The sequence below is a fragment of the Pelophylax lessonae genome (genome assembly GCF_965119305.1).
Source record: "Pelophylax lessonae genome assembly, chromosome: 4".
Taxonomy (NCBI): Eukaryota; Metazoa; Chordata; class Amphibia; order Anura; family Ranidae; genus Pelophylax; species Pelophylax lessonae.
This window is the reverse complement of record NC_138771.1, coordinates 270,450,296-270,473,500: the sequence shown is the minus strand read 5'-3', so window position 1 is coordinate 270,473,500 and position 23,205 is coordinate 270,450,296. Positions and strand designations below refer to the sequence as shown.

Sequence of the window (23,205 nt, the reverse complement as noted above, 5' to 3'; positions counted from 1 at the left end):
GCAATTAAAACTATCATTTCCAATAGTTGTAACATGGGAACCTTCTTATCACCTGCCATAGCCTCCCCCCCCATCTGCCCCCATTCCACCCACCAATAGGGTCTGACCCCTGTCTGACCTGTGTGCCCCGTTATGTTCTAATTCACCCTACCTCCTCAGTCCTAGTTTAAATACTTCTACAGTCCTCCCATAAACCTCTCCCCCAGCACAGGAGACCCCCTTCCATGTAGGTGCAACCATCCCTAGCATATAGGTTGTATCGCAATAAAAAAGTCATATCAGTCTAGAAACCCAAATCATTCCCTCTTATATCATGTATTTAGCTATGCATTTAGTTCTCTAATCTCCCCCTGTCTTTCCTGGCATCCATGGCACAGGCAATACTCCAGAGAATATAACCTTGGAGGCCCTTCCCTTCAACTTGCAGCCAACCCCTAAAATTGATTCTTAAGGAGCCTCCATCTTTCATGTAGTCTGTTATTGGTCCCAACATGGACCAAGGCAGCTGGGTCATGCCCAGCCCCTCCTAGGAATTTATCAACCCAGTCCACCACTTGCTGAACCCTGCCACAAGTGAAACAGCAAACCATTTGGCTGAGGTGATCCTGAAGACAAATTATTCTATCAGTCCTTGATATGTTTTCTAGTGTGAATAAAATATAGTATTTATGAGATTTGCAAATCACTGCATTCTGTTTTTATGTTGATTTTACACAACATCTCAAATTTTATGGAATTGGGGTTGTATTAGGCTGAAGCCTAAGGTTGTTTTTTAAATAAATATCACCTTTTGCAAGTTTCCACTAGGTTTTTTTCTAACCCTTTCATACAAATACACTTTTTGCAGTTGTTGCAAAAAAAAACGAAAAAAAAAACATCAGATGTGTTGGTAGATATCATTTATAAATAATATGAATTACCATTTTTGAAAGTGAACTGATAATAAAGAGGTAAAGCTAAGCTGATGATTGTAAGTGGCACTAAAGTATACCTTTTACCCTGAACCTCTGAATCAGGAACCCTCAATTTAAAGTGGAACTTTAGTAAGAAAATTAAGTCCTGATAGATCACTTCATTCTGGATCCTTTTTTAGGTATTGCTAAAAATGTAAACAGTAAAAATAAGTACCTATAATGTTTAAAATCCACAAATGCATGGTCTCATCCTGCTCTGCACAGCCTTGCTTGCTTTCTATTCTCGCCACTGTGCCTATAATCACAGCCACTAGAGGTTGATCTGCTGACAGCCTAAAGATTTACTGCTGCAGCAAAAAGGCAGCCTCTGGTACAAGGAAGCAGGAGCAATGCTGGAGGCAATTTACAGCACACACTAATGTTGGTAGCATAATTAATAATGTGAAATGTATGTTCCTTGCTAAAGAACATTATTTTTTTTCCAAGTTGTTATGGGTATATTTCCACTTAAAACTAAATGACTTATACACTTAGGTACTTACATTTTCTGATACAGGGGTCATGTAGGCCAAGCTTCATGTAAAAAAAAAAAAAACTGCCCTACATGCAATATGTCTAACCTGAAGCTCCTACAATCCAAAAAAAAAAAAAAAGTGAAAGGAAATCATCTCCAGTAAAGGTACAATATGTCATGTCTGGGCAGAATGGTCTAAAAAAAGATTGATGCTATTTGTGTAAGCGCAGCAATCTCTCTGTAGCAGTCTGACATACCCCCAACTGAGTAACAGCAAGTGGCATAACAGTAGCCATAGCAGATCATGTGGCTGCTAGGGGGCCTGGGATTTGAATGGGGCTCCATTAGGAGGGCTCTTGAGGCAAATGAAACAAAAGAAAAATCTGTGTGTGTGTGTGTGTGTGTGTGTGTGTGTGTGTGTAGATAACACAAATCTACATCTGTATCCTTAATAAAGTGATACTAGTCTTTTTTTTTTTTAGTTAATAACAACAAACATGTCATACTTAACCGCTCTACTTAATGGTTTTGCACATAGCAGACCCTCTTCTCGGGTTCCTCTTCGGAGCTCCTGGCCCCTCCCTCCTGTTGAGTGCTCCCACAGACAGCAGCTTGCTATGGGGGCACCTGAGCCGGATCACAGCTCTGTGAGCCTGGCACCCGCCCCCTTTCTCTCCTCATTGGCTGACTGACTTTGATTGACAGCAGCGGGAGCCAATGGCGCCGTGCTGCTGTCTCAGCCAATGAGGAGTGGAGTCCCAGGTAGCTGAGACACTCCTGCAACATTGCTGGATCTAGATGGACGTCAGGTAAGTATTCGAGGGGCTGAGAGGGGCTGCTGCACACAGAAGGCTTTTTATCTTAAAGCATAGAATGCATTAAGATAAAAAAACCTTCTGCCTTCACAACCACTTTAAAGAATGCATGGGTTGTTGTTAATACTGACCCTGTAGCTACTGTGCATTTCCAGTCAAGAGGTGCTGCCAACAAATGTACAGATACTTTTAGAATCATTGTTGCTAGACACATCACCTTGACAGGATGTACAGTAAGTAGAATTTGTTTAGCTGCCTAAGGCCAGGTTTACACTGATGCGGCGCAGGACACCGCATGTAATTCGCACTGGAATGTGCTGCGATTCCTGTGCGAATAACATGGGGTGTCTCTGGGGTGCAATTTGAGCTATTGATGCTAAAATCACACCAAACTCCTGCAGCACCCTTTTTTTGTCCGCACCAGAATCGGATGGCATGGGTGTTCATACCCATGTCATCTGATTCTGCAAACCACACTGCGTTTTGCAAACTGATTGCGGGGTGTTTTTAACTTAACATAAACTCAGTAATCAGTTCGCATGAACTGGTTACAATTTTGATGCAGTGAGGATTTGCAGTGAATTCACTGTGAACTCACACCAAATCTAGTGTGAACTGAGCCTAAGCAGTGGTTCATTGTCCTTGGTGTTTCTGGTCATCCTGGCCAGCACTGAAATTAAGTCTGCATTTCTAACACAGTCTTCCCTAAACTGCAAAATTCCCAAATGATCTGCTCAGCTACAAACTGACAGCTATTTGTAGTTCTGAAAAGCAAATCCACAGTTTAAAGTATTTTTAATTGGGGTTATGGAGTCATTTTGTGCATGAATACTAACAATTACTATTATCATAAAATAATAATAATTATTGTTATTGTCATAATGTAAAATATTGCTACAGTTGATATTTTTGCTACTACACCTCTTGCTTTTTTTTTTCCTTACTACTAGACAACCTCTTTCAGCACCTACTTGCTGTGGTGGTGGAAGGGCTGGGTGGGCTTACAATTTACACTGAGGTCCTGAGATCTGAGATGCTGGAAATGACTTGGGAGCTACCAAGAACAGAATAGTAGCTAGAAAAATAGGGTTTAAAGTTCTGTCCACAGCTCTGATCCCTAGTAGTGTATTAACTATGCTGATAGTGAAAAAGAAGAATGCATAGTAATAAATATGTTTTATTCTGAAAGTATTACAATGGCAAACTTGTATTTTATTATAACAAAGCCTAGTTCCCCACATCTACAACTGCTGATTTTCTTTTAAGGAGATGCATTCAATATCTCTGTACTAGAGGGGCACCAAGTTGTCATGGTACATGCCATTAGCAGCATTAGTTTATAATGAAAGAAAAAAAAGCAGATAGACAAAAATAAAGAACTTGTTTAACTTTCTAACATTTGAACTTTGGTCTGCTGTAAAGGAATATAAAACTTGTAATATCATATTAAATTCTCTAACTATGATACAGATGTAGTTTTACAGTCTGTGATAGTCTTAATACCAAGTAGTGTGATAATAATTAATGTTTGCAAACAAAATAAAATAAAAAAAATACTTCAGGGAAAATAATAGATGTAAGTAGAGTACTGTTCCTAAGGTGATGATTCCTTCCTAATTTAAGGAACAGTATGTCCAATCTGCAGAATCGCTGTTAAACTACAGATCTGATGACCAGAAAGCTTTATTGTCATTGGGTCTGCTTTTACAGTTCAGTCTTTGGAGATGCTACTGAGGCACTGGTTCCTTCGGCACCACCTGATGCCTCGGCTATGAAGTTCAGTGATGCTGAATTTATACAGTATCTTTTTCCAGTTGGACGGGGGCCATCCTCAAATACATGACCAAGATGGGCACCGCACTACAAAAGAACAAAACAGAATCTAAATGTTGTTAAATATAACACATTGCCTGATAATACAATAAATTATAGTGCAAAAAAGGCACCTGTAATTTTCTAATATTTAGTAACCCTTTTCCGTCGCCACCTCCCAGCGTTTTAAGAACCTCTAGATACAATCCCCAAACTGTTCCCACATAGTTGAGAACATGAAATTTAACAAAATGTCTTGGTATGCTGATGCCTTAAGAGTTTGCTTAACTGGAACTAAGGGGCCAAGCCCGATCCCTAAAAAACAACCCACACCATAATCCTCCCTCCACCAAATGATTTGGACCAGTACAAAGAGTACAGAGGCACATGGAACACAAGAACAACATAAGAAAATAGGGTAAAGCCTGCATTCTCCTTTATAGATGGTTCGAATCTTGCCTGGTTCAGCATGGCAAGCTTATTGTGCCCAAGTCGATCCATCAATAGACATTGGTAAAACCAGCATAGCAGATTTTTTTTATAACCGCTAGCAATATTCTTTGTGTGTTCTCTCCCCCCCCCCCCCCAACTGGGAAAACAAAAAAGCTCAGCGGGAGGGATTTCCTCATCAAAATAGACTGTGTTGATGAGGAATAAAGTGATTAAGTGGAAATCGGACCGTCTATAGCCAGCTTTACTTTACATACAAATATTCTTTAACATCAGGGTTGAAATGGACAGATGTTCGGTGAACTAGGCTTTGAGTACTGACCTGACTGCAGCCTGCTTCTACTCTGTGCATCCCGTATGAAAAGTCATCAGCATACGATATTGCTTCTGGATTGACAACATCAGAAAATGAGGGCCAACCTGCAAGAGAAGCACAAGACAAATGATAATGCCAAAGATATGATATGGGGAATATTCAATGACATCAGTGAAATTAAGCCAAATCTTCTATTAAAAGAATAGCATGGTATGTACACAAACAATACTTTTTCTATTTATGAAATATCAGATATTACATTCTTGATGAAAAACATGTCTACATACTTGAAGCAGATATAAACCCATCGATTGAACTGTTTTCCTAAACATACACTGCATGCTATGAATGATAACTGTCACTGTTGCTTATGCTCTCTGAACTGTCAGGTTATCACATGGCTAGTATCATAACTGATCACAAGTGCAGCAATATGGCAACTGCAGATCAAACAGAGGCTAAGATGGCAGCTTCCTTCACTGTAAATAATAGCAGGGTTTAGTTTCCCATTAAAGGGCTAAAATCCTAAATAACAAAAGGAATTTAAATGGTGTTCAAACAGTTACAGTCATAAATGTAGTTTCAGGAGCATATCACATCTGAAGATAATTAAGATAATGTCAGCCCTGGCTTTATCAGCCTATTCCTACACATTGTTAATTTTATCATTCCATCAAAGTACCCTGCAAGCAACATGTTTAACTCTATCACTGCCAATGCCGTGTTTGCAAACTTAGTTTTTTTTTTTTGCACACCTTAACATGCATATTTTAGGCCTAAGGATTAGGTAAAACCTCAAAACATAGTACATTTTTTGCAAGTAGAGCAGAGACCCTGGAGAATACAATAGTGGTTGTTGCAATGTTTTAATGTTTAACCTCCCTGGCGGTATGATTCTTTTGGATTTTAGGTGCTGAAAGCGGTACCATTATTTTGCACGTAATTCTTGTGAATGAGCAGCCCAAACCAACTGTATACATTTATTATATATATTATATATATATATGTATATATATATATATATATATATATATATATATATATATATATATATATATATATATATAATGTATACAGTTGGTTTGGGCTGCTCATTCACAAGAATTATGTATATATATATATATATATATATATATATATATATGTTTATATACGTATATTTATATATACACGTATATATATATATATATATATATATATATATATATATATATATATATAATTTACATAAAAAGTACAGTAAAACTGCAGGAAAGGGCACTGGGGGGCAATGTAATGTGATTTTTATTTATTTTGAATGGTATCAGTGTGTTTGGTGTGTTTTACATTTGAATTTGCCGCCGATTCCACCCCCCTGCGAACGTCACGTCGCCGGAGACGGAAGCCGGTGCACGGAGACGATCGGGAGCAAGCTCCGCCGCCGCATACCGCCCGCATACTTCGCTGGATCCCGGAGAAAAGGTAAGTAAAACCTCTACCAGGATCCAGCGATCTTCCTAGCGCTACCCCGAGTGTGGCTCGGGGTTACCGCTTTTGCTCTAAAATCTAACCCCCGAGTCACGCTCGGGAATACCGCTAGGAAGGTTAAAGAAGTATTAAACCCAAAAGCAGCCATTTATTATATTGCAGCTTACCAATTCTTAGATGTGATCGCTGTTTTGGTTTACTTTTTAGGCTTGCTTTCTTCTTTTTTTAATCTGGGGATCCAGCCAGTAAACAGAAAAGCTCTCTTGCCGATACCGGGATGAAATAGACTATTTAAAGTGATATTAACTATTTCAGGACTGCCCACTGCATATTTACGTCACTACTTTGATAGTGACAGATAGCTGCCATAACCCCAGTATTTTTCAGTTTCAATGTTTTTATTGAATTTTTCATATCAAATAAACAGAGAAATACAAATAACATCAACATGACAGTCATTGTTAGGACAAGGTATAATAAAAATAGTCACATGCTAGGAAAGATAAACAGCAACGGATTCACAGCGGGATCACTTCCTGGTCATTTTCCCCGCTTACCGGAGCCGTCAGTAGCAGGGAAAACGATCTGGTCCTTCTGTGTCCCAGGCAGGAAGTCGAGCGAGGGCAAGATGGCCCCCACTCGACACATGGAGGTCATATGTCGCTTCCGCTCAAGGTCCTTAAAGGGCCTATTTTTTTTGGCTGAAAAAAATACATTCTTTTTTTTTTTGCTTTTTAGTCTACATATGAGATCTAAGGTCTTTTTGACCCCAGATCTCAAATGAAAGAGGACCCGTCCTGCTTATTTCTATTACAAGGGATTTTTTTTTTGGCCTCTTGCACACTGCAGATTAAAAAAGCTTAGTACAGATTTTTCTTTTTTCTGAGCGAAAATACAGCTTATTCATTGTAATGTGCCTTTGCACACAGGCACGTAAACGAGCGCCGTGCATTCTTCAGTAAGAACAAAATAGAAAAATCTGCATTTTTGGGCAGTAATTTACGCCTCATGCGTGCAAATGCTTGCGAATGCGCATAACTGTGCGCAAATGGCCATTTACATGATGCACAAAACAAGAACATCAGAATACATTTCTGCGAAATTTCGCGAACGCATATGCGCGAAAATCCGCGAACACGAAAATACATTAAAACAGGAGTATCGTGTGCAAGAGGCATTAAAGTAACAGTGTAACAATAAAAATAAAAGGTAAAATAAAAAATAATAATAAAAAACAATTCTTAAAGCGTCCTGTCCCTCGGAGCTCGTGCGCAGAAGCGAACGCATACGCAAGTCGTGCCCACATATGCAAATGGTGTTCAAACCACACATGTGAGGTATTGCTGCGATCGTTAGAGCAAGAGCAATAATTCTAGTCCTAGACCTCCTCTGTAACTCTAAACTGGTAAATTTTTAAAGCGTCGCCTATGGAGATTCTTAAATACCAATGTTTGTCGCCATTTCACGAGCGTGCGCAATTTTGAAGCTTGACATGTTAGGTATCATTTTACTTGGCGTAACATTATCTTTCATGTTGTAGAAAAAAATTGGGCTAACTTTACTGTTTTCTTATTTTGTAATTCCAAAAGGTGTATTTTTTCCAAAAAAAATTGCGTTTGAAAGACCACTGCGCAAATACGATGTGACAAAGTATTGCAATGATCTCCATTTAAATCTTTTGTGTCTCTGCTAAAAAAAAATATATAATGTTTGGGAGTTCTAAGTAATTTTCTAGCAAAAAATGACTGATTTTAACTTGTAAACAAGTGTCAGAAATAGGCCTGGTCCTTAAGTGGTTAAAGTCTTGTAATTTTTTTGTTTAACCTGTAGGCGCAGAGTGCACACAAATATGTGGCCTCACAGCAGCTGGGCCTTGGCGCCGAGTGGCCACATATTTTCATGCAATGGTGCCAATAGAGTTTTGCTGAGGGTGCACACTGTGCATGCTCCTGACACATTGATCGGCGGCTACTGGAAACCTCCCGAGCGCTGCTTGCGATCAGGAGGTTTCCGATCAAGTGACTGCCCTGACAGAAAACCACGGAGGTCACATGGCCAAAAGCCCCGCCCCATCTCCCAGCATTCTAAAACCCTTAAAGAGGTGGTGGGAGCTGGCACCAAGGGGTTAAAAATAACAAACATGTCATACTTACCTGCTCTGTGCAATGGTTTTGTACAGAGCAGCCAAGATCCTCCTCTTCTCAGGTCTCTCACCAGTGCTCCTGGCCCCTCCCTCCTGCTGAGTGCCCCCACAGCAAGCAGCTTGCTATGGGGGCAGCTGAGCCGAGCAGCTGCTCTGTGTCAATTCAGACATGGAGCCACAGCTCGGTCCAGCCCTCTCTCTATCCACATTGGCTCACTGACTTTGATTGATAGCAGCGGGAGCATCGTTCGTGCACATCGTTGGATCGCAATGGAGTTCAGGTAAGTTTGAGTGGGGCTGCTGCACACAGAAAGTTTTGTATTTTAATGCATAGAATGCATTAAGATAAAAAAAAAACCTTCTGCCTTTACAACCACTTGAACACTGGAGTCCAGCTTCAATTTGTTACTGTATTTTAATTTGCTATTGTCTATTACAACTGTGCGCTGTGTGGTGACAATTACAGATCATAGGTATAAGTGGCATATAATGTCAAGATAATAATTGTCACCATTTAGTAGTAAACAGAGGAGAACTAGATAACAAGTATAGAGTTGGGGTTTAACAGCCAGTAAGCCAGTACTCAGCAAAATAATATATTTGGGCATAGTTACAAATCAGTGAATGTGATTTTCATCAAACATTTACTGGGGGTAAAAAAAAATAACTGTCACTTAAAAAACATGCACCTGGAAGAGTCACCTCCAATGAATGTTTGGTGGATATTAGATTCACTGCCCTATATATGTACCTTATTCTAAATACAATTTTACATTTTACAATACCAATACTGCAGAAGATATCAGCGCTGGCCTTATGGCCTTAATAAGGATATGCATTTCATCTTATGAACACCTAGTTGGGTTGTTGAATCATATCTTATTTTAATATCTAAAAAAAAAAATAGATGATTGTCACAGGAAAAAAAAGTCCATTAGATGGTGCAAAAGAGCTAAAAATGTGACTACAGCACTGACATATTAAAAAGAGTTTAGTAGAATTTTGTATAATCATTTTGCCTTCACATTCTAGTCTTGCATGGTATGCACCCCTTTTGACAATATCCAGTAATTATAAAGCGCTGCATTGGTCAGTATTAGTTTTCTTTTATCTTTCTTTTATAATTGTTATCTACTTATATTTTGCTTTCCCTGGTCCCTTCTTTTCCCCTCATCCACATGCTAATGTTTTTTTTTATATAAACTCTTTCTGTTTTTTATTAGATACCAATAGACCTAGTGATGTCCTCACTGGATCTCTGTGTTTCTCTAGGGCAGCCTTTCTCAACAAGGGTGCCGTGGCAAAATGCTTAAAAGTTGCCACAGGTTTTAGGACAGACAAGTGAATCAAGCTTTTTTGTGTGGAGTCACATGCCAATACTTGTCCCTGATGCTTGGAATATAAATACAGTATTTCGAGCACTGCAGGCCCAGTTGCCTGTGTAACAGTATTTCCGTATTAGTCACTGCTGACCTCTGAACTCTGCTTTACTTACTGCTGTCCCCTGAACTGTGCATTACAAATTACTGACCCCTAAACTGTGTGTCACAAATTACTGACCCCTAAACTGTGTGTCACAAATTACTGACCCCTAAACTGTGTGTCACAAATTACTGACCCCTAAACTGTGTGTCACAAATTACTGACCACCTAAACTGTGCATCACAAATTACTGACCCCTGAACTGTGCGCCACAAATGAATGACCTCTGAACTGTGCATCACAAATTACTGATCCCTGAACTGTGCGCCACAAATGAATGACCTCTGAACTGTGCGTCACAAATTACTGCCCCCTGAAATATGTGTCACAAATTACTGACCACTGAACTATGTGTCACATATTACTGACGCCTGAACTATGTGTCAAAAATTACTGACCCCTGAACTGTGCGTCACAAATTACTGACCCCTAAACTGTGTGTCACAAATTACTGACCCCTAAACTGTGTGTCACAAATTACTGACCCTTGAACTATATGTCACAAATTACTGACCCCTGAACTTTCTGTCACAAATTACTGACCCCTGAACTTTCTGTCACAAATTACTGCCCCCTGAACTATGTGTCACAAATTACTGCCCCCTGAACTATGTATCATAAATTACTGCCCCCTGAACTATGTGTCACAAATTACTGCCCCCTGAACAATGTGTCACAAATTACTGACCCCTGAAGTGTGTCTTAGAAATTACTGACCCCTGAACTATGTGTCACAAATTACTGACCCCTGAACTTTCTGTCACAAATTACTGACCCCTGAACTGTGCGTCACAAATTAGTGACCCCTGAACTGTGCGTCACAAATTAGTGACCCTTGAATTGTGCGTCACAAATTACTGACCCCTGAACTGTGCGTCGCAAATTACTGACCCCTGAACTGTGCGTCACAAATTACTGAACCCTGAACTGTGCATCACAAATTACTGACCACTGAACTATGCGTCTCAAATTACTGACCCCTGAACTATGTGTCACAAATTACTGACCCCTGAACTTTCTGTCACAAATTACTGACCCCTGAACTGTGCGTCACAAATTAGTGACCCCTGAACTGTGCGTCATAAATTAGTGACCCCTGAACTGTGCGTCACAAATTACTGACCCCTGAACTGTGCATCACAAATTACTGACCCCTGAACTGTGCGTCTCAAATTACTGACCCCTGAACTGTGTATCACAAAATCCTGACCCCTGAACTATGTGTCACAAATTACTGACCCCTGAACTACGTGTCATAAATTTCTGACCCCTGAACTGTACGTCACAAATTACTGACCTGGCAGGGTACACACCTTCTTGAAAACATCACAGCATCTCATCTCAGTACTCCTCTCAAGTATAAATGCGCACACATCTCATTTTCAGTGCAGGAAAGAGTAATAATTCATGACTAATATAAGAGCCTCATTTACAAAAACATGGTTTAAAATGTCTGCAGATTAGGCTGAAACCTGTGGTAAGTAATTCGCCTTGAGGTTAGTCCAATTTGCAAGCATCTACCTACCTGCCCTGCTGTGGCCATACAACATAACAGCAATTTACCTCCCCTATACTGCCTTGCTAACAGGCTAATGAAAGTGATTTATTAAGCAAGTCATTCAGCAAAAGAGTTTTTTCAGGTTTTGTGTCTGTTTACACACTTCAACCTACAACCTTAGGTGGTCAATTAGATAATTTTGCAAAGGTCTGCGATAAAATTACAAATTAGCTTGCAACAGATTTTAACTGAAAACGCAATCACCTAAGAAATTATCAATTAATTATATTTATTATTATGATTCAGGATTTATATAGTGCCAAGGCAGCAATTTACTAAGCATTGAGAGACAGTACAATTAAAATACAATTCAAGGCAAGATGGTTAGGATAGCCCTGCTAATGACAGCTTACATTTTAGAAGGGAGGGGTAAGTTAGCAGGTTGAAATACTAGAGCTGCTGCCCCGGCTTAGAGGAAAGGATGACTGTATTTCCAGCATCTCTTGCTTTTATGCGCTTCTGCTGGCCCTTCCCTGTGCACATAAATTCAGGAGTAAGGCTCTGCCTAGATGAGTTCCAGCCACATGGGTAGCAGGGACAAGGCTGACAGCTAAGATGTAACCTGATCCTCCTGCAACCGCCCACCCAGAGGGGCTCTGCTCCTCTGTGACTTCACCTACCTTCTATCCTGACTGTCATTACTGAAGATTGCATGCCTGAGGAACTTGCCAACATGCACAGGACTGCTGAAACCTGTAGTTCTCCCTGAAGAACACCAGCTCAGGAGAACTGCCACTGTGAACTGCTGTGTATGGAATCTTAGGGACTAGTTTAGGGAAAAGACTGTGCACTTTGTTTTGGAACTGTTAAGCTGAGAGTTTTCAGTAAAGATTTGTCATGCCTGCTCTGAAGTTACTTAAAGGGGTGCAAGGTGGCAATGGTGTATGGAAGAACAGGGCATGTAATGCATACACACAGGGTGAAGTCGTGTCATGCCATTGCTAGGGGCAACAAGAGGATGATATGACAACCAGACTACAGGAGAGCAGTACCGCAGGGGTGACAGGTTTCATGCATAGTGCTCCAGCAATCGGGTCCAGACCTGCATGGCAGAGACCATAGGGACCTAGCCGCATGGTGAAGGAGAGAAAAGAGTCAATTATGAGCATGCATACCCTTTCTGTCACTGGGAGAGAGGTAGCAGAGTCAAGCAGGACTGGTGGAACGGAACACTGCTCAGTTGTGTCTCCTTCAAAATATCACATCCCGGTCAGATGCAGCTGTTTGTGGCCACCAATTTTCCACCTGGCTCCTTCGATTTTTCAATAGAGGGATGTTGGTTGGGAGGTGGCCAAATGGGCCCCTGAGTGAATTTTGGCCAATTCATGAATTCATACAGTGAATGACTAGCCTAAAAGTTCAGTTTTTTGGTAGAGATGGGATAGGCTTCCCTGAAAAGATTAGTTTTCAGGGATCACCTAAAGGTGGGCAGAGTAGGAGCTAACTGAGGAGATTGGGGTAGAAAACTGATAAAACTCTCCTGGTCTTTATTTGCTTTATCAGGTCATATAAAAAATATTAATTTCTAGAAAAGAAGGGGTACAATAAATTTCTAATACTCTCTTTACTTTGCATTTTACTTCACTTTAAACACAAAGAAATTAGAAGCATATCTAGTGGCATTCCTGGTGAATAGTTAAATGGTTCAATATATGCGAAATTCTAGATTGCGTTCCTTACATCAAGGGGCTGATGAAAACCTGATGGAAAGAGGCATGTGAACTAAAAACCAGTTGTGAACTACAGAGGTGATTCACAGGATTAGTCACAAACAAAGCCATAAGGAAGTGTGCAGTACGTACAAAAATAGGCAGGAGCCTGAAGAACATTTCTGAATGGAATTACTCTAGCCAAAATGAAAGGGATCAATTTCCTTGAAAAACAGGAGCCAATCTGTGACCTTTCTCCCCAGGTATTTTACACACAGTCCTCCAAAAACATCCATTTGCACATTACAGTAACTGGTTCAAGGAGCCAGCAAAAACTACAAAGACAAGGAACTCTAGTGAAGGAAAACCTTGAGGGAATAGAGGCATTCCATGACTCATGTTCTGAAAATCCCCAGCAATACTCAATAGACAAAAGCAATAAAGAGCCGCCACCACAAATGGATGAATATGCTGGAAAACTGGCCATAGGCACATAGTGCAAGACAAGTCAAAATGAAATTATTAGGGCATTCACTAAATTGCTGTACATTTATGCTCTGGGCTTTATTTTTACTGATAATGCTAAGGTCGTTTTGTATAAGATTACCTCAAATAACATCATTTTCATGTTATCAGCTTTTCATTTTAGTACATATTTTATTTGATAGTATGAGTATAATAAACTTTTGTCCCAATGTGTATTATACAAAAAAAGAGCACAACTTTGTCAAAACCATTTTGATTTTGTGGTGTGAATAAGTTAGAACCTCTATAGGGTGCGAATAAGTTAGAACCATTGCCAGTTTTTTTTTTTTTTATGTTTTAGTGAGTCCTTTGTTCTGATAACTGGTATAACTAGGACGGGAAGCGAGGTGATTTTTCTCCAGTGGGGATACAGACAGCAAATTTAAAACTTTTGTCAGATTTTCATTACTATCTGAGTCTTTTTGGCAAGATTCCCTGTGACGTCCTGTTCTGTGGCATCAGTTGCTAGTAAATTAAGAAGGGAACATCCCCAAAGTGGGACACAATCATGAAGTGGAACGAAATTTATTGGATATTTTAAACTTTGTTAACAAATAAAAAACTGAAAAATTGGGCGTGCAAAATTATTCAGCCCCTTTACTTTCAGTGCAGCAAACTCTCTCCAGAAGTTCAGTGATGATCTCTGAATGATCCAATGTTGACCTAAATGACTAATGATGATAAATAGAATCCACCTGTGTGTAATCAAGTCTCCATATAAATGCACAAAGGTTTGCCACAAGCCACCTGGGAGACACACCAAACATGTGGAAGAAGGTGCTCTGGTCAGATTAAACCAAAATCGAACTTTTTGGCAACAATGCAAAACGTTATGTTTGGCGTAAAAGCAACACAGCTCATCACCCTGAACACACCATCCCCACTGTCAAACATGGTGGTGGAAGCATCATGGTTTGGGCCTGCTTTTCTTTAGCAGGGACAGGGAAGATGGTTAAAATTGATGGGAAGATGGATGGAGCCAAATACAGGACCATTCCGGAAGAAACCCTGATGGAGTCTGCAAAAGACCTGAGACTGGGATGGAGATTTGTCTTCCAACAAGACAATGATCCAAAACATAAAGCAAAATCTAAAATGGAATGGTTCACAAATAAACATATCCAGGTGTTAGAATGGTCAAGTCAAAGTCCAGACCTGAATCCAATCGAGAATCTGTGGAAAGAACTGAAAACTGCTGTTCACAAACGCTCTCCATCCAACCTCACTGAGCTCGAGCTGTTTTGCAAGGAGGAATGGGCAAAAATTTCAGTCTCTCGATGTGCAAAACTGATAGAGACAAACCCCAAGCGACTTACAGCTGTAATCGCAGCAAAAGGTGGGGCTACAAAGTATTAACTTAAGGGGGCTGAATAATTTTGCACGCCCAATTTTTCAGTTTTTTATTTGTTAAAAAGTTTGAAATATCCAATAAATTTCATTCCACTTCATGATTGTGTCCCACTTGTTGTTGATTCTTCACAAAAAAATTACAGTTTTATATGTTTGAAGCCTGAAATGTGGCAAAAGGTCGCAAAGTTCAAGGGGGCCGAATACTTTTGCAAGGCACAGTATGTGTCAGTGTCAGAGCCTGGATTTGAACCCAGAACCACTGCTGTGTCAGGCAAGGTCTATTCATGCTGAGCTACTTGGAATGCTAGACAGACAATTCCTTGAGTAATCCTGTCTTGAACCTGGTTTGTCTTGAACCCTTAACGTTTTGCTCCTCCCACGAACTTCCTAAATTAAGCCATATCTCTGCACCTGTTTGCCAGATTATTGTGCTCTCTCCAGCCAGTATTTCGTTCCTGTCTTCCCTGCTGCCATCCATATTTTGCTACCACTCGTTACCGACCCTTGGCTTGTTCCTCAACTATGCTTCTGCCTGATCCCAACCTACAACTACTCGTTACTGACCTTTTGGTTTGTTTACTGACTACTACTCTTCTGTTTTGATCCCTACCTGCTTATCTGCTACTGGACCCCGGCTTGCTCACCTCACGATGGGGTAATCATGTGGACCGCGACCTGGTACTAACACACAGCAAAATCCATCTTCACCATCTCAGGTGAGCCCATGTCATTAACCAGGGTGACTGTGTACCTATCCTATTCCTGCTGGTCAGTGGTAGTTCCACTACTGCTATAGCAACTAATCTCGAGCCTGACCCCTGATCGTGACAGGTAAGGTAATTGTCTGGGATTACTCTACATACACCAATCCAGTATACAACAATAAAACTTTAACCATGACACAATCTATAGGGGAGGGGAATATTTTTGTCAACTGTTTCCTGTTGGAGAGATTTCTCTATTCTTCCAAGTGGGGCTTTGGTTGGCAATGAAAACCTTAAAGAGCTTTTAACCCCTTCCATCTCTATCCAAAATAATACAAAATCAATAGGACTGCCCTCTAGTGAACAAAGTTAAATCAATAAAAGCCAAATAAAACCACAGCAGAACTTGTAACAAGCAGCAGGAAGTAGACAACGTAGCCCTGCAGTGAAGATTTCTACAGAATCCAGCACATTGTGGGGCATGCTTCATTAGAGGTAAGTAATGTAACTAAAGCTGTGAGAAAAGGATGTTTTTAGCTAAACGTCAGCTGTGATTCCCAGTATTATTACATACAGTGCTACTCTTTCTTTCAAGATACAAATGTCCATCAAAATGTTCAAAAGTAGTCTACTTCCCCATCCTCTCAACACAGTCAAAAGCTAGATCCCCTCCCTATGGATAAAAAGAGAGGATCCTAGCCAGAGAGGTATGCATTTCTAAAGTAAAATACACTATGGATTAGGATATATCTCATTAAAGGACACTATGAAAAGTTCTGTAATGTATGAGGCATTTGGATCTAATTCTGCACCACAAGAATCTCAAGTTCCTTGCCCTTGGTGAGGAAACACACAGCACCTACTCAGGAAGTTATGACAATACAGAAACATCAGCATCTATTTTTCTACTTTATAATGCTATGTAGGAGATTTAATTTACAACAGACTTGACTCCAAAGTTTCCATGGTTCCTCATGAGGTGCTTTGGAAACCTATTTTAATAAAAATACTGTAACCTCTATTTGTCCCCTAGACTTTCATAAACTTGACCCCCTTTACCCTATTTCCAAATTCTACCACGCACCCACTCTCTCCATCTGATCGGCTCCTTCTCCCTTCCTTCTAGTTATTGAGCGCACCATCCTTCCATCCCCAATCCCATTTAAAATGTAAAATTCATTACACTAGTCTGAACAACTAAAGAAGATGAAGGCAATTCTTGTAATCCCTCTCTTCATTTTGACAATTCTACAGACTATGTATTGCGTCATTTTGATTTTTATCTTTAACCCCTTCATGCCGACTGTACGCAAATATGTGGCCCCAGTGGATTGGGCTTTTTTTCTGTGGGGCCGCATATTTGCCTTTGTGCTGGGAGCTTGCCGCACGGCGCATTTCCAGCACAGAGACCAAGGTCTCATGGGGAGCCCCGAGCCCGGTACTAACGATCGGGACCCGGAACTCCCGATTCTGGATCTGATTGGCTATCACAGTGATCAGTCACTGTGAAATCCGCCCCGTGTTTTCTTTCTCTGTAAATGGAGGAGAGAAATACTTAGCATCTCTCTTCTTGCAGAGAAATAAAAGTGTAAGTAAGTGTAAGTGTCCTTGCAGAGAACAAAAAAAATAATAATAAAAATATCAAATAAATAAAATACAAAAAAAAATACTTAGATTAAGGTTTGATCTAGGTCAGTGCCAGAGTTAATGTTTGAGTCAAGTTCAGGGTCAAAGGTCAGGGTCAGAATTTTTTTTTTTTTTACAGGATTTCTTTTTTTTTCGTATCAGTGTCAGTGTGTTTTAGGTAGGATGAAAAAAAGCAAAAGGGGCACTTTTGATTTTGGGCTGTACTATGGGTACAAACAACTACTAACATATACATATGTGGTATCACTGAGATTGTCAGGAGCAGGAGGAATTTAATTTTGGTTGTTCCTTGGTGGAAGATTATGGTAGTAGCAAGAAATATACAACTACATTTTAAAAAAAATATTTTTTTTTTACTATTTTGGGCCAGTTTTTCTTTGATAATAATACAATTATTAGTAATAATTAATATCTCCTTTTTTTATTATTATTAGTTATCTAAAAGAAAGCCCAAAATGGCCTGAAAAAAATGCAGTATAATGCACCTGGTTGCACAAAGTAACTGTGATTATATGTACAGTTTTACTAACACATGTCAAAGTTTCAAAATTGTGCTTAGCCATTTACATTTGTTTCACCCTTGGCCGTGTAGCGGTTAAAACCAATGAATAAATAAAAGTTGCATTCAAATATACAACTAATGATATATAATTGATAGAAAGCTGCATCTTGTATATCCATTTTTATTACCAAACTGAATACTTTCAAGAAAAAAATAAAATAAACGCACAACACAAAAATCAGTATTGGGGGTCTGTTTACACTCTTGTAAAGTTTATAAAAGCTAACTCAGCCTGCTGTCAACATTTGCGTAAACTCTCACTCTTAAACAACGCAGTTTCAGCTTTTTGAACATCTGGAAAGTTAGGTCAGATTTCATAATAGAATACAAAAAAAGGAAGTCATGGGGCCTTGTGCAGACAGCATCTGCCGGAGAGGTTATGTAAGGCTACTCAATTGCAACAATTAACAAGGATGATTCCCTTCACACATGTAAATAAATATTCTGAACTGGCTCATAACTACAGCTTGGCTTCCAAAATACCGACCATTAGATATAAATAAACAGTACATTTATGGATCTGGATGGTTGCGATAAATGTCTGACCAAAAATGTTACTACCACATTGTGTACAATGCTTATGGCCAAACTAACTGAAGAAGGAAATGTCAATGTTTTCTACTGGTAGGAAAAGCATTTACAAATCATTATTCTGAAAATGTTTAACAAGACATATAACTACTGTATTTTGTCATTGCATTTGGAGGATTAACCATAAGATTGCAGTAAATATACTAAATAAACCATTTTTTTACAGCAAGAAAATACTTGATTAAACTTGTTAACTATTTATTGAATTCTCTTTATGATCAAAGATATTTATAATTTTATCATATTATCATAATTATAAATTTATCTTCTGTACTTTATTTTATGTGAAATGGCAAGTAAAGATATTGCCTAGAGAGCTACCTAGAGTTTTCGGCATGTACTCTTTTGAATCAAAAAATAAAGGCATTGTACATTTTTAAATGTTTTAGTTGTTTTTACTAGATATTAGTGTACCGGTAGTTATATTCCTTGTATCATTTGTTTGCCTTACTTTGTAATGATGGGCTCACATATTGTTGCTGCAGATTGTAACATCATGGCTAATCGATTCTCCTATGTCCATGTATTTATCTACCTAGCTTGTCCCTCTTCCCCGGGACAGGCAACATCTTGTCCTGGGTCATGCAGTATCCAGTGCATGTGTTGCCATCTGCTCTGTGTCACATAAAAAATGTGGGATTGCTAATGTAATAACAAAAATCTTACAATTTGTGGCTGTATCCGTTCTAATTACTGCAACTGCACCAGACCAGTACTAGATGGAAAGACCCAGGGATTGTGGGATGTGTAGTTTTCTTCACAGGAAGTGTCAGACAGAGGTCATGCATTAACCTGTGCAGTGCCATGGCATATGCCTCAGGTTTGAACACAAACAAAAACTTTTGACACAGGAATGTGACGATTTACTCTGCTATTGGCTGTGCATACAGGACAACAAATGGGAACATAAAACTACATGATCAACCTACACCCTATGCAGGAGAAAAACACAAGATGCAAGCATGAAGATTTTTAATGCCATTAAGGGATAAGGCTGGCAGAGTTGAGTGTTGTGCTGATACATTATAAAGTTGCTTATACATTAGGATTTCAGATAATATGTTGTAAGGGTCTTATCATATACAGTCATGGCCAAAAAATATTGGCACCCCTGCATTTCTGTCAGATAATGGACTACTTCGCCTAGAAAATTGTTGCAATTGCAATGTATTGGTATGACACCAAAAATTGGAGAAACAAAAAGCCAAATCTGACACATTCCATGCAAAACTCTAAACATGGACTGGACAAAATTATTGGCATCCTCAATTTAATGTTTGGTAGCACACCCCTTTGAAATATTGGCACCCCTGCATTTCTGTCAGATAATAGACTACTTCGCCTAGAAAATTGTTGCAATTGCAATGTATTGGTATGACACCAAAAATTGGAGAAACAAAAAGCCAAATCTGACACATTCCATGCAAAACTCTAAACATGGACTGGACAAAATTATTGGCATCCTCAATTTAATGTTTGGTAGCACACCCCTTTGAAATATTGGCACCCCTGCATTTCTGTCAGATAATAGACTACTTCGCCTAGAAAATTGTTGCAATTGCAATGTATTGGTATGACACCAAAAATTGGAGAAACAAAAAGCCAAATCTGAAACATTCCATGCAAAACTCTAAACATGGACTGGACAAAATTATTGGCATCCTCAATTTAATATTTGGTAGCACACCCCTTTGAAAAAATAACTGAAATCAATTGCTTCCCGTAATCATCAATAGGTTTTACACCTCTCTACTGGAATTTTGGACCACTCTTCTTTTGCCAACGGCTCCAGGTCTCTCAGATTGGAAGTGTTCCTTTTCCCAACTACTGTTTTGAGCTTTCTCCATAGGTGCTCTATGGGATTTAGATATGGACTCATCGCTGGCAAGTTTAGTCCTCTCCTGCACTTTGTTTTAAACCATTTTGGGCCATTGTCCTGCTGTCGGTCACATGACCTCTGACAAAGACCCAACTTTCTAACACTGGATGTTAGAACATTGCACCTGAGAATTTTTTGATAGTCTTCAGATTTCATAATGGCAAGCACCCGGTCAAGACACCCAGAGCCCAAAGCAGCAAAGCAACCCCAAAGCATCACTAAGTTTGATGAGGCTGTTCATATCTGTGTGCTGCATTTCACTGCATTGTTAAAAATGAGGCATGTCTGATTTTACATGCATTTATATGTCTTTTCTGGTCTATTAAAGTGCATTTTTTCAAGCATTTGCAACTTGTTGTGGGTAACCACATGGCAGCTTGTCATCTCATGGTTGCAACCACCTATGTGCTATGAGCTCTTCTACAATTCCCCAGCCATAGTTGTCGCGGCAGCTGCAAAACAGGGGTGTAAAATCAGCCATGCTTCCTCAACTCCATTAAAAAAAAGCAGGAAGCCCGTTCCCGCATAAAGTCTCTACAGGAAAAGCATCCTCATTAGTTCAAAACGGAGTAAGATAGAAACAAAGTTACCGTCTAACCCACTCAGCGCTTAGGTATTATGCAATACTCAATAGAATAGACACTCAACACCTGACAACTCTGCAAGGTGTTGAAACACAAAAAGCCAGTATCCGCAGCAAGCAGCTGCTATATCATACCAATATCCAAAACCAGGTGCCTACAAGAGCAATAGCCCACATAAGCACTAGCAGCGCTAAATAAACCTATCTGGCACAAGGTAGCGGATATATAGCTATATACATTTAGCAAGTGGATCCTTACGGACCAATATTGTTTGTAAAGTCCATAAAAGTTCTTAGGGTGGAGTCCTACAGAAAACAAGGTGCATAGAAGACTTAGTGATCTGATGTTTATAGTAGGAACCAGTGCTGTATAACACAGAATCTTCCTTGCTGACCCCACAGCAGCCACCAAAATCCTTCACCACACACACCGCTGTTCTCCCCCCTATAGTGTGCACACATACCCTTAGCACTTGGGTAAAGCGCTCTATTCAACCAGAGATCCTCCACTTAATGATGGCGATCCACCTTAACCTTCAAATCCAGTTGGTAGGGCAATAGTCAGCACTTCCTCCTCTCCTCTCACATGCAAAGAGAACGACAGGGACCCATAGCGTAATATGCACACACTAAACTTTTATTAATAATTAAAATCACACTCACATGGGACGAGACATAATTAGGCAGAAAAACATGTGTCCAAGGCAATATCCCGGTCCTCCCACCGTCAACGTTGTCCCCACTGAGCCGCATTATATGGGTGATCCTGCCAACGATTTCCCAAAAAACGTCTGGACTCTAATGGCGTGACCCGGGGGCTCCTAGGATATTCCAAATGTACCAAAAAGGCCGCCTGCTCACGCCTAACGCGTTTCGTCTGCACAGACTTCTACTGAGGGCGTCTGAGCCCCCGGGTCACGCCATTAGAGTCCGGACGTTTTTTGGGAAATCGTTGGCAGGATCACCCATATCGTGCGGCTCAGTGGGGACAACGTTGACGGTGGGAGGACCGGGATATTGCCTTGGACACATGTTTTTCTGCCTAATTACGTCTCATCCCATGTGAGTGTGATTTTAATTATTAATAAAAGTTTAGTGTGTGCATATTACGCTATGGGTCCCTGTCGTTCTCTTTGCATGTGAGAGGAGAGGAGGAAGTGCTGACTATTGCCCTACCAACTGGATTTGAAGGTTAAGGTGGATCGCCATCATTAAGTGGAGGATCTCTGGTTGAATAGAGCGCTTTACCGAAGTGCTAAGGGTACGTGTGCACACTATAGGGGGGAGCAAAGCGGTGTGGTGAAGGATTTTGGTGGCTGCTGTGGGATTAGCAAGGAAGATTCTGTGTTATACAGCACTGGTTCCTACTATAAACATCAGATCACTAAGTCTTCTATGCACCTTGTTTTCTGTAGAACTCCACCCTAAGAACTTTTATGGACTTTATAAACAATATTGGTCCGTAAGGATCCACTTGCTAAATGTATATAGCTATATATCCGCTACCTTGTGCCAGATAGGTTTATTTAGCGCTGCTAGTGCTTATGTGGGCTATGGCTCTTGTACGCACCTGGTTTTGGATCCTCATTAGTTCACAACAAAAAAATGCAAGCAAAAATGCATGACAGCGGCAATGGAGAAATGTGAACAGGGTCTTAAAGCTATTGCACTGCACCTGTGTGAGGTGCCCCTTAAAATGGGATCAGCACACAGGTGAAGAACCATTGTATAATCAACTATATATAACAGGTGAAGAACCATTGTATAATCAACTATATATAACAGGCAGTGTATTTTTCATTTTAAATAGTAGTGTTTCTCTATTATTTCCTGCATGGTAGGCAAGAGAAGGTTGCCGCATTGTAGCAACCTATCCACCCACCAAATTCTGCTGAAAAATGAACAGACAGATTTATGAAGAAGACGATTCTTTCTCTTTATAGCATGAGACTGCCCACAACTTCTGTCTACTACAACTCCCCAGGACTGAGTATATAAACCTAAGCCAGCCTTAGACAGTTTGCATCTCAGCCGATTCCTGCTGAGATTCGAACCATGTATGGGCAGGCTGAATGTACCCAAGTTGATCGATCTATCTACTTGGGTAATACCAGCCTGTCAGATTTTACATGCGATTATTGCTATTATAGCCGCTAGCAAAAATCAGTGTGTTCTCCTAGCAGGGACGGCGTCACAGGAGGGATTCCCCCATCAACACTGTTGATAAAGGAATCAAGTTATTTT

General features: G+C 40.0%; 1 protein-coding gene across 2 annotated transcripts in view; it reads right to left on the bottom strand.

Moving 5' to 3' along the window:
* Nucleotides 1-1,042: 1,042 nt before the first annotated feature.
* The window catches only part of MSRB3 (methionine sulfoxide reductase B3), a 251,039-nt gene continuing 228,876 nt past the window's right edge, over nucleotides 1,043-23,205 (bottom strand). The window contains exons 5-7 of one of the 2 annotated variants that reach the window (XM_082254236.1): nucleotides 4,828-4,925; nucleotides 3,377-4,103; nucleotides 1,043-1,187 (exon numbers count right to left, since the gene is read on the bottom strand). In XM_082254236.1, coding sequence (XP_082110362.1) covers nucleotides 3,948-4,103; nucleotides 4,828-4,925 — 254 coding nt within the window. In that variant the 3' untranslated portion in view covers nucleotides 1,043-1,187; nucleotides 3,377-3,947. The remainder of the gene's footprint in view (nucleotides 1,188-3,376; nucleotides 4,104-4,827; nucleotides 4,926-23,205) is intronic. The other variant, XM_082254235.1, reaches the window with a different exon arrangement.